The sequence below is a fragment of the Desmodus rotundus genome, chromosome 6, assembly GCF_022682495.2.
Source record: "Desmodus rotundus isolate HL8 chromosome 6, HLdesRot8A.1, whole genome shotgun sequence".
Classification (NCBI taxonomy): domain Eukaryota; kingdom Metazoa; phylum Chordata; class Mammalia; order Chiroptera; family Phyllostomidae; genus Desmodus; species Desmodus rotundus.
Genome location: NC_071392.1, coordinates 6024431 through 6036563, shown reverse-complemented (window position 1 = coordinate 6036563; position 12133 = coordinate 6024431). Strand labels below are relative to the sequence as shown.

The following is a 12133-nucleotide window of genomic DNA, read 5'->3' as shown; positions in this document are numbered from 1 at the left end:
GGAAGTCAGTTAGAGCAGGGGCAGTGAGGGCAGAGAAAGGTGGACAGAATCAAGACCCATTCAGGAAGCAGACTCGACAGGACTTGCTGTTTGAAGGATTGTGAGAGACGGGGTGGGGGATATCAAGCACAATCGTGGTGCCATTGACTACAGGGCCCACGGATCCATTTGAGGGAAATCTACAAAGAGGAACAAAGGAAAGCACATGTTTTATTTCCCTCAGGATGCTCACACTTCCTGAGTACTGGGCACATTGCACAGGTCTGAATCCCCTAGAGAGAGGCACAAGCCTTTGTCTGGGGACCCAGAATCCTTCTGCATGCGAAAATCTAGGCATTTCTATACCCCGCCACACATGGCCAGTTGACCTACCAGGCAAATGAAGTTCAAAGGGTGACATGCACAGAATGTTCTAGAATGTGAGATGCCTTAGTCAGCAAATCTGAAGAACACACAGTTGGGGAAGGGCCCTGTCATGAATTACCCAATGTACTCTTCATAAGAGAATTGGGGAAGGGAACCAGATGGGAGAGGATGTCACCCCCTGCTACCTAGAAAGCAAACCAAAATCCTTGGTTCATTTTCAGAAGGAAAAGCAGCAGGCTAGAATTCATTCCTGCTAAGTTAAACGGCGATCTCGGGTGAGGGGAAAAATATATTTCCATTCTTTCTCTTCCAAAGCATGGCAAACTTTAAGATTTCGTGAGATGATATAGACCCCATCACACAAAGGGAGAGTAGGGGAGAGAGAGCTGAGACCAAAAAGGGAAGTAGCCCAGTCACTTATTTCAAAGGAAGTTTAAGAAATAGCTTTTACAATACCCAACTTAAAAGATGCAAACATCAGATGAGAGATGACACCTCCTGTCTCAACATCACTCTTCCTTGCAATGACAGCACGCAGCGTTGAAGCAAGGCCGCACTGGCTTCGTTACCCCTTTCTCACAAAAGGAACTCTTGAAGGTGCCGTGTTCATGCTTGTTGTAAAGTAAGGAAAAGCGGGTGTGGGGGGGTATTATCTGGACCATGTGACAGCTGGAGCACTCACTGAAACCTACTGTGAATATCAGGTTTACAGAATGTCACAATGTGAGACTTCCAAGTCTGGGTCCAAGTGCATCAGTACCTCCAGCAAGGGAGCCAGATAAAAGCAGGGGTCCCCAGGCCTCGCCGTGCACCTACAAATGACCTTCTCTGTCTAATACGTTTCATCCGTGATTCTGATGCAGAACCAAGCCTGGGAGCCACTGATCTAATCCAACAGGGGGAAATCTGTCCACCGGCCAGGGGACATCGGCCATGCCTGGAGACATTTTTGGTTGTCACAACCGGGGAAGCAAATGCCGCTGGCATCCAAAGGGTAAAGGTCAAACCCTACCATGCACAGGATGGGCCTCGCAAGTGAGAATTATCCAGTCCAAAATGTCAAGAGTGCCGAGGCCGAGAAACCCTGATGTAATCCACCCACTCCGGCGAGGACAGGCCAGGAAAATCACGTGACTTTTCATTTCCACAGTGCGACGTTGGAACCTTACTTTCCAGAAGTACAGCCTTGTTTTCTTGATTCTATGGAATGTTTAAAATTATAATAGTAACCATTTTTAAACATACCAGTTCCGTGGTATGGAGTGCATTCATACCGTGTGTTTTATGTTATCTTACAGGCTGGAATTCAACTCTGTTTATGTGGAGCTCACTGTCATTTTCCTTTACCAGACTCTCGATATTTAAATGGGGAATTATGGGTTTTTAGGCTTCAATGCATTGAAGGGAAGGTCTGTATGATTGGTTCCAGTCTTGCTGGAAAACTAAGAAGCTTGTTCTATTCTGTGTACCACTCTGAATAAATCACAACTGGCTCCTAATAGTTACCATTACTAAGCAGAGCGCTGAGTGATTATCTCACTGAAGCCCCGCAGTGCCAGAAAGGAAGTAGGGACAGCGCCAATTCTTCTCATAAAGCAGGGGGCTTGTCCCCACTCACCCAGCACTTAGGTAGCAGCCCAGATCTGGAGTCCAAGTCAGTCCACTCGCAGTCCATAGCCACAGGCACCACGCCAAAGGGCCTCTCCCCGTGTGCGGTCCCCCAGGCACCCGCCTGGCGAGGTTCCGTCTCATTTCAGGTAGGCTCTTTCTGCAACAACCCCAACTACTCGCATTTTCCCGAAGTGTTCTTTGCTTCCGGGACACACCGTGTCCCTGGGAGTCCCGTTGCCAGTGGGTGGAGCAGGCACCGTGGCAATGCTGGGAGTCCACTCAAATGCGCTGCAGCTAACAGGGGGAACCGTGAAGTCGAAGCATGAGAAACGGAGAGACTCAAGCAGAACTACCAAACGAGTGAAGTGAGTCAGAGAAACACAGACACAACGTGGCATCACTCATATGTGGAATCAAAAAAACAAAAAATCAAATTCATAGATGCAGAGTGGAAGGGTGGCTGCCAGGGGCTGGGGGGCTGGGGGTGTGAAGCAAAGTGGCAGAGGCTGGTAAACGGGCACACACTTTCGGCTACAATATGAAAAACACCTGAGGATCTAATGGGGAATGCGGGGACTACAGTTGATACACAGTATTGCATAACTGAAATTTGCTAAGAGAAAAGACTTCAATGTCCTCACCAAAAAAAGAAAGAAACCATAAACGCTGGGTGATGAATGTGTTAACTAACTCAAAAAGGGGAGATCCTGTCTCTAGGTAGACATATATCAAATCACCATGATGCACCCTCTAAATATCTTTCATTTTTGTCAATTCTACCTCAATAAAGCTGAAGAGAAATAAGTTTTTAAAAGAATTACCGAAGAGATTTATGGCTGGGTTGAAATGGCCTGAGTTTTAGCATCCTGTGTGCTGGCTTCAAATCGGTAGCTTCCTGGCAGCGTGACCTTAGGCAAACAAATGAAACTCTGATGACGAGGGACAAGGCAGCCGAAAGCTGCCTCACTGGGCTGTACGACGGGATAAAACAGCCCGCACCGGGCCCTCCACGTACTGCCCGACACACACTCCTGCCGATGAGGTGGTACCTGCCACTACTGTTACTACTGCTGCTATTATTATTACCAAATAAGCCCAATCCCGATGTCCAGCACAAAAACCTCCATGTGCTTTATGCAATTCATAAGCTTTACAAAGCTCTTCGGTAAATCGAATGGATGCACCCTGAGCCATATCTGCACACACCGCAGAAGCAGGGCGGTCGAGGAAAACTGCAGACAGCGGCTTGGCACACGCCTGCCTAAAAACCCACGCAGCTGGGCTTCCTTCGGGAAAATAACCCCCCTGCCCTATATGGGGAGGGGTGCCATTGTAACTTTTCTGTCTGGAGAATGGGAAATACCCAAGTGTTATTCTTACCTTTATCGCTCACTATTGCAATCAGAAGCGAGGTCAATATGATGGACCTCAGGTCACAAATGTGTGTGAAACGCAGGCTGACCATGCGGGGCTTATCATGTACTTCAACAGCTATGTTAACTGTAAATCAAAGTTACAGGCAAAGAGAATGGTATAGGAATTAGAAGGATGCAGAAATGACTACATTAAGGCATGATCAAAAAGAGTTTGAGTACAAAGAAGGCTCTTGCTCCACAGGGGGTAGCAAAGCCAGGACTTAAGAGGAGTGAAGAGCTGAAGACAACAAGGCAGGAGGAATTGGAGCAGGCTTACTAGGAGAAAAAACTTCAAGAGATTTTTAAAAAGTATGTACACGTGGCGAACCCACTTGTAAAGGGGCAGCTTCTCCAAAACAAGTGGGTGTGTGAGCACTGCACGCAGCCCCTGTAGAAACTGTGAACCCGGACAAAGCACAGGTTCGGCCGCTAATCTGACCCAAATCTCAGGATCCCTGGAAAGCTTGAGGTTCACGCATGATTTTTTTTAAGTCGTGGTATACTTTCTTCAAACAAAATCTTTCCCCAAAGCATCCACAAGTGAAAACAGGTCAACCGCAGCTGCTGTGGCTGAAGTGATCCAGAAAGGCCCGGAAGCCCATCATACACCCTCTCACCCCTGAACCCGCAGAGAAGGATCTGCAGGACCCAGGCTGGAAACCACGCACCGGCTCCCACCACCATCTGTGGGCCCGCCCCTGCTGCAGGACAACCCACCCCATGTTTGTCTGCTGCACACCGGATCCTCCTCAGGAGGATGCTCTGGTCCCCTCACCTGCCGAGATAGCCCAGGCTCATCTTTCCTGAGTACAGGTGAGATCGGCTTCCTCGTCTGGGGAGGAGGGAGTTTCTACACCTGGAGCCACACACAATACAGCCAATGATCTCTCCTCTACAGAACTACAGTTGAACCTCAGTCCTTGAACGTCTCGGTTCTCGAACAATTCGGTTCTTGCCCATGTTGTTCATGGAACACATGTCTGGGATGTCTAACAAAACTTCGGGTCCCTGTTCTCGGCCTGGCAGCCCTTTCATGCTGATACCTGGATGATCAGTCACACGTCTCATAGGTGACAGGACAAGGAGATTTGGTGTTCGAACTAATCACTTCTCAGTTTCCCGGAACGAGTTAAGTTCAAGAACCGAGGTTCCACTGTGTCAGATGCCCTTTCTTCAAGGTTCACCAACTAATGGCTTGTATTCTGTAGGCAACTGAAGGTTTATAAAGGGGACTAGTGCGTCCATCAAACAGAGTGATGAGCCAGTGGGCTGGGCGGCTGACCTGACCTGGTGTTGTTTAGATAAACATTGTCCCTGAAGCCATGGGAGAACACGGGATCTGAGACAAAGAATGTCACTAGTGAGCGCAATCCAGAGCGCTGAGCACTGACATTGTGTCGGATTTTGAGAGAAGGAGAAAAACATGGGCCCATGAGTGAAACTCACAGAAACCAATCAGACAAGGAGGGAGAATCTCAGCACTGAAGCCTAATGAAGGGAAGGGGAGCTTCAAGAAGGTACGAATGTGCAGCTCTGCCAAGTGTACCCGAGAGCGCAAGGCCGGCCACGGTGGGGAGATGCCCGTGTGCCACAGCAAATCAGAAGGCATCGGTGCCTTCAAACAGGGCAGCTGCAGAGAGAGGAAAGTTGTTCCTCCTCCTACGGCTCAGCAGATACTGAAGCAACATAGGTGACAGACATATGCTGACGATATTTAAATCAGCTCGGAATGGAGAGAGAGAAAATGAAGTGCATTCTAGCAAGAAAGTTCCTAGGTCAAGAGGGGGATTTTCCAAGGTGGGACAACAAGAGCTTCCTGTTGCAGGCAGAGAAGGAAAAAAGAACAAATGAACAATAGGACATTGATGGGACAAAGCCTCAGGTTAGGGGAAAGGACGGTTAAAACACAGGTGCAGCAACAGAGGTGGGGGGTGACAAGCTGAACGCCCTCTTCCGCTGGCCCTGGAAGAGCGAGACAGGGCAGCGGGAGACAAAGGCATCGATTTCTCTGTGGAAGCATGCAAATACGTAGGCAGGGGCTTCTGAAGCACAGGGAGACATGGTAGCTTTCTGTGCTCAGCGGACTCCCTGAAAACAACACGTGTGAGGGGAAGGAGGAAACAGAAGGAGGAAACAGAGGCCTGAAGGGCACATGCAGGGAACAGGAGAGCTGCTGCCTGGAAATGCTGGTGAGCAGCCAGAGGCTGGAAGAAAATATTGTGGGGCAGTACTAGGGAGCCAGTGAATGTTCCATAGCACAGACTGACTGACATCCCGTTAGCGGGTTCCTTTATTACTGGGGGATGCCTCCCTCCCATGTGCCCTTTCATTTTCTCTCCTTCCTAAATATTCACGAAGTTTGGCAGAGCCCTGGCCAGGTAGCTCAGGTGGTTAGAACAGTGGCCTAAGGTGCCAAGGTTGTGGGTTCAATCCCCAGTCAGGGCACATACAAGAATCAACCAATGAATGCATGACTAAGTGGAACAACAAATCTCTCTCTCTCTCTCTCTCTCTCTCCCCACTTCCCTTCCCCCCCTTCCCCTCTCACTAAAATCAATCAAAAAGTCAGGCAGACAGAGGAGGAGAAAGGAAGGAAACTTCATGATGGAAAGGCAGGTGAACGAGAGAACCACAGCATCTCCTTTTCTAATCCAATGAGAACTTGCTTGAACAGCAGCAGTAACAGCTGCATCTATAGAGAATTTATTCTGAGCCAGGCAATGTCCTGCATTCCTTCACGCGTTTTCTTTAACATCCACAACAATCATAAAAGCGGCCAACTATCACCTAGCCTTTACCAGACGAAGATCCTGCGGCTCCCAGAGGCTCCCACCCCACTCTCGGTGTCCTGGAGCCTGTCCCGTGTCTGCCAGGCCACACTGCCTCTCAGCCAATGCTTCCCATCGGATGCCTCCCATCAAAGCGCTAGGGGTTCTACACTGTTGACAGCGAAACACACAGCTCAGGGAAGAGCAGGTTAACAAGAACAGGGGAGGGGGGTGCCTGCCAGGCTCGGTGCACCCGCAGGCTCAGGTGGTCCCGAGGTTGAAGCCCAGCTGGTGGACGGTGAGGGCCAGAGCAGAGGCCACAACTGGTAAGCTGGCGGCTGCCGGCTGGGATCCAGTCAACTCCACTTGCGAAGACCTCCTAGCACTTTTTCTATGGAACTGCCTCTTTAAAATTTAGGAGAGAGAGAAATCGGTCCGCTCAGAGCAGATATCCCTGGAACCCAGCAAGCACTGCTGGAGGATGGCTGGGCAGAGAGGGTCCTCACCCAGAGAGCTCCCTGTCCTACTTACTCATGAATTAAATCTCCACTTCTTAAGTAAGGCCTGTTCACCGGGCACCAGAGAGACAGCCCAGTGAAGAGAAAGCAGCTCACGGGCTCCTGTTTCTCACCAGCCCCCATGGTCTTGTGGTATGAGGTGCTTATGTCAGACCCCCACTGCTCAACACAAACGAGATTAGGGGCCGCACCCCCAGGCGACAGAATCAAAATCTCTGCAGCTGGGTCGGGCATGTGCGCTTGTCACAACTCCCTGGGGGACTCTTGGGCACACTCAGGTGTAAGCTGACAGACACTGGCAATACGACATTGTAAGCAGAGGGTCCAGGAGCCGTGGGGCAGCAGTGCCTACCCCAACTTCCAGAAACACCGGTCGTGAGTTCGTTGCTACCCAGGTAAAAAAGGAGCGAAGCGCTTTCTAAACGAAGTGACGTGCAGTGGGAGAGAGGCAGACTACGTGACCTTTACTGAACAAGATAAAAAATAAGGAGAAAACCCAAGTACTCGTCATGGCTTGAGTCTTCATTGCATGTGAAAATATATTTCCAGCTCTTGTGCCAACTTCTGACTCGATCAAGAAAGGCCACCTGCCACCAGAACTGCCATGGGTCACTGCAACCTCGGCAGCTGCTGGACGACAAGGGGCTGGGTGTCTAACGCTTTGTGTGGGTCCCCACATGGCATCACCAGGAGCCGACAATTCAGCCAGCTGTTGAAAAGTTCAGGCTTCAGAGCGGGGGAGGCCTCACCTGTGTCCTGGTCTCACCGACCAGCAAACACCCAACTGCTAGGAATATCTGCATTTGTAAAACCAGCCTAGTCACCAGGAGTGAGACAGGGTGACACCGTCAGCCTCCTGATACGATGCGGTGTCCCAAGAAGGATGCCGCGTCACCTCTCCGGCTTTTCTGCCAAAAATGCAAAACCTGAATCGAGCCGGGAGGAAACATCAGAGCAACCCCAACTAAAGGGCTTCCCGCAAATCACCGGCGTGTGCTCTACAAAACTCTCCAGGCCACAGAAGATAAGGGTGGACTGAGGAGCCGTTCCAGATCCGTGGAGACCAGAGAGATATGACAGTAACTGTCACTCACAATCCTGGCGGGCTCGCAGACTGTGGGGACGATACCAGTAAAGGACCTACTGGGACAATCGATGAAGTCAGAATGTGGACTATGGACTTGGAATTAGATGACAGTGTTGAACTACTGTTCAGTTTCCTGGTTTTTAAAAAGAGACTGTGGTTACATAAGAATGATTTTGTTCTTAGGAAAGACACACTGAGTATTTAGAGGTAACGAGGACAATAACACTTAAATCACCCTCAGTTGGTTCAGAGAAAGGATATGTAGTAGGGAGGGAGAGGAAATAGAGAAAACACTTCACAAAGCAAGGGGAGAACAATAATAATTCGTGACTCTGGGTAAAAGGCAGGCAGGGGTTCTTTGTACTATTCTCGCCACTTCTCTGTGTGTGAAACTGTATCAAAATACAGTTACTCTTCAAAGCGATCAGGCCATGCAGAACAAGGGAAGACTGAGAAAGGGCAAGAGCCTCCAGGAGTCTCAGGGAAGGGACGGTGACATAACCGCGTGGTTGATAGCCCTCGATCAACGGAACCTGTAAAAGGACATTAGTGGAAAACCTGGTGAAATCCAAATAAAGTATGTAGTCTTGTGACCACTTACGTAGCATTATAGCATTAACTTCTTAGTTCTGTTACATTAAGAAGTTAACATTAGGGGAACTTGAGTGAAGGGTATGTGGAAACTCTCTGTACAATCTTGGCAGTTTGTCTGTAAATCTAAAATTGTTCCAAAATATTTTTAAATATATACTTTTTTAATTATTTACACATGCACAGCAAAGGCCATGCCCAGGGGCTGGGACAGGACCCTTGACTCCACAGGCCCCACGAGCATGTGGCAGGAGCTGCCTGCTGTCTTAACACAGACGTCCCCAAGCACTCCAGGCCACCGCGGAACCCAGAGGAAATCGTTCACCTAACTCTCAGGAAGGGGCCCCAGGTGGTTCGCACGAGAACTCAGGCTTGGGCACCAGGGATCCCGCTCCACACTCCTCATTCTTAACTCCTCACAGGAGTCCCCGGGGTAGCTGGTGAAAATGCAGCTTCTGGGTCAGCAGGTCTGAGGTAGGGTCCAGGCCCCTGCATGTCTAACGAGCTCCCAGGTGAGGCCCGAGCAAGGGTCGACCCAGTGGAGGAGGCAGAGCAACAGGACAGAGGCACCTGGGCCCATGACAGTGGAGCATCACGCCAGCCCGAAGCCGCCTTCTAGCTCACTGAAGTGTGGTTCTCTTAGGTTGTAGCCAAACCTAATCCCAACCGCATTCAGTCTGCACCAAGTAGTCCCAGGCATATTTTACAATACAATTCACCTGGTGTCCTCTCTCACACAGCACGTGAAAGGGACAAACAGCTATTGTACATATGTAGAACTACTGGGCGGCGTCTCTGCCTGCGTGGGCTGCTTCCAGAGCCCCACAAACTACCGCAGAGAGCAGTTAAAATGACAAGGATGTGCCGGTCTGATACCTTTTTGACAATAACCCTCAACATTACCTTTCCTTACATTCATGCTCAAGTCCAGCTAATTCTGACTTGCTGCTTGGAATTTACTTTAACAAATTATCTGGATCCACACAACGCCACATAGTCTTCCACCAGTTAATAAAATCTGACCGGGGAAGAAAACAGTACACCAGTAGATCATAATCGTAAAATAGTATCAAGAAGATAAATAAACAGTGAGCTTCCACAGTGCCCTAACTTGGAAAAGGTAGAAAGCCATCTAGCATCCTGTTAGTTGCTCTACGAAACCCTCAACTGTGTACTAAGTCTCGACCCTTTTTTATTAAAATCATTTGCTCTAGGACAAAGGAATCTTCCCGAGCTATAACCTGTAATCAGACAGTAAATGCCAGCTGTCGAGACCCAAGCTGGAGGGTGCCTTAAGAGGTGAAATCATTCTTTAAATCATCTTGCTATTTTTCCGTGCAGCGAACATTCACTGAGTAGGTATTACATGCCTGGCAATATACTAGACTCACCGTGCATCTCATACTAGTCATAAAATTACAATGGTCAGGGATCCAGGCCTGAACCCACCACACTAATTTCATTATCAAGCTGTTAATATAATGCACTTGGCTGCTTCTGCAAAACTGGAAGAGCAACATGATTCAAAACATTAAGTTCCGTGCTGCCTATGATAAAACAATCTGCCCGTATTCACGAGGCCCTGCCAGGCAGGGCTGGGACAGCTTCCACGGTGTCAGCTGCCCAGAGCCAGCCCTGCACTTGTCCCTCCTGCCTGTGTCACAGCTTCAGACACAAGCCCTGTATTGACACCAACCGAGGAGCCGTCGGAGGTGAAAAGCCCATGCCTCGCCGCTGCAGGGAGCGCAAACGCCAAACTGCACTACCAGCCGCTGCACAGATCCTTCCACGCACCCGAGAGCAAAAGGGAAAAAGAGAGCCATCCCAAGTCTGCGCAAACTCCAGAAAGGAAGCCGAGCACGAGCCCCACAGGGCTCCCGGCATCACTGACCTGGTCGATTTCCATGAGTTTGGGGTAGGCGCCCGGCCATTCTATGGCCACCTTGACGATGTCCGCGGGTGGTGGCATCGTGAACCCGGACAGCATCCAAAGCCCGTGCGCCTGGGCTCCCGCGGTGCAGGCGGCCACACGTGTCTATCCCTGAGGAGGAATGACAAAAAGAGAAAGAAAGTCGCTCAGTGCACACGCAAGGCGGGTTCTGCTGCATCACTTCCTGTTTTCACTGGTGGTTTGGGTATAAGAAACGGCTCCGGGCACAGAAGGCACTGGGCGCCAACTGCACCACCGGCCGCCCCGGGGAGACGAGCCAGAGGAGGGGAAGGGGCCTCCGCCCTGCAGTCACAGCTGCCGGGAGACAGGGCCCCGCAGGGGCAGCTTCCTGACTCTTCGGGGGAAAGCGAGGCGCCCCTCCCCGCGGGTCCGTTCCCCTCGGGGCCCAGGGTCCGAGTGAGCAGGACGCGCTCTGTCCAGAAAAGCGCGGAAACCTCGCGTTCGTTCGCCAGCCTCCGGAAGGACACATTGCCCAGGAAGTCATGGTCAGGAAGCAGGGTTTCTTTAAAGTATTTTCTGTCACAAACAGAGCCCTGCGCTATAGCAACCAGGATGTCACAAGGAAGGGGCCAGGCTCCAGGTCCACACACAGGCACACACGCTGCCCCCAGGCCAGGCCCCACGGGGCACCTTCACCGAGGGCCCCGAGCAGACCTCGGGTTCTCACTGAGTCCACAGCGCTGCGGGCACAAGCCGGGCACCATGACCTTCCCCCAGACCGGCCCGCCGCTTTTAGGACGGCGTTTTTAACTGTAATATTTTTGAACAGGCGAGAACACTCCCATGATTCAGAACACGAATGGGTGTGTGTGATGATAGACAAAGTGGAGTCTCCCTCCTCTCGAAGTGGCCCACCTACTCCGCTCGGACCCCCTCCGCCCTCGGCCATCCTCTGGTCCTAGTCTCTCCCGCATTCCTCTAGGATTTCTTCACATACACAAGGCAAATGCAAAAATGCACTGCAGTCTCCCCTTTGTGTAAACGGCAGCATTCTCTACCCTGTTTTCTTTTCCATTTTGTGCATCTCCTAAATCTGCCCACATTGGCACGAATACTGCGATCTGCTTCCCTTCCCAGCATCATTGCCGTTCTTGGAAGGAAAAGAGCCTATCTGATGAAGCTGCCCTCTGCCGTGGGCCCCTGCGGGACTTCTTCCCTGAGACCCTTACAAAGACGGCGTGGTCAATCGCTTTATGCGCACACCACTCTGCACACGCGCAAACACATCCTGGTGGTGCGAGTCGCGGAAGTGAAATTGCCGGGTCCGAGAGCACACGCAGTTTCAAATTCCGACGCCCATTTCCAAATACCGCTCCACAGGAGCGGTGCCCATCCGCACTCCCTCTAGCAGCGGATGGGGCTGCCTGCTGACACACAGCCTCAGCAGCAAATTGAACTTTTGCACACCCGACACTTTGGAAAGAAATAGGTCTCAGTGTGCTTTTAACCTGTATTTCTCTTACAATGAGTGAGGTGGAACTTGAAAAGGCAAATTCCCATGTCCACTTTTCTGTGAACTGTCCAAAGCCTCTGCCCATCTTCTACTGGGTGCTGGGTCGCTGTTTGAGACACTGATCTCTGTAGGAAGATTCTAATCAAACAGGCACTCCTGGGGCTTTGTCAGGCCACAGTAAGCCTTGTCAGGCCCCACCTCAAGGCAGCAGGACATTAATGAGATGACAGAGATGGAGCTAAGAATGGCAGCCTCGACAACGGGGGCTGTTACATAAATCACTCACTTCGCCAGAGCCCACAGGTAAAGGAAACCAACCCCAACAAAACAGCTGCTCCTCTGGCCCAGGACGACGCAGGAAGCCCGCTGTGCG

General features: G+C 50.7%; 1 protein-coding gene across 4 annotated transcripts in view; it reads right to left on the bottom strand.

Annotated features, from left to right (window-relative positions):
* The window catches only part of ELMO1 (engulfment and cell motility 1), a 468564-nt gene that overhangs the window by 367818 nt on the left and 88613 nt on the right, over window positions 1-12133 (bottom strand). For all 4 annotated transcript variants that reach the window (XM_053925918.2, XM_053925919.2, XM_053925917.2 and 1 more), the window contains one exon: window positions 10248-10397. In XM_053925918.2, coding sequence (XP_053781893.1) covers window positions 10248-10343 — 96 coding nt within the window. In that variant the 5' untranslated portion in view covers window positions 10344-10397. The remainder of the gene's footprint in view (window positions 1-10247; window positions 10398-12133) is intronic.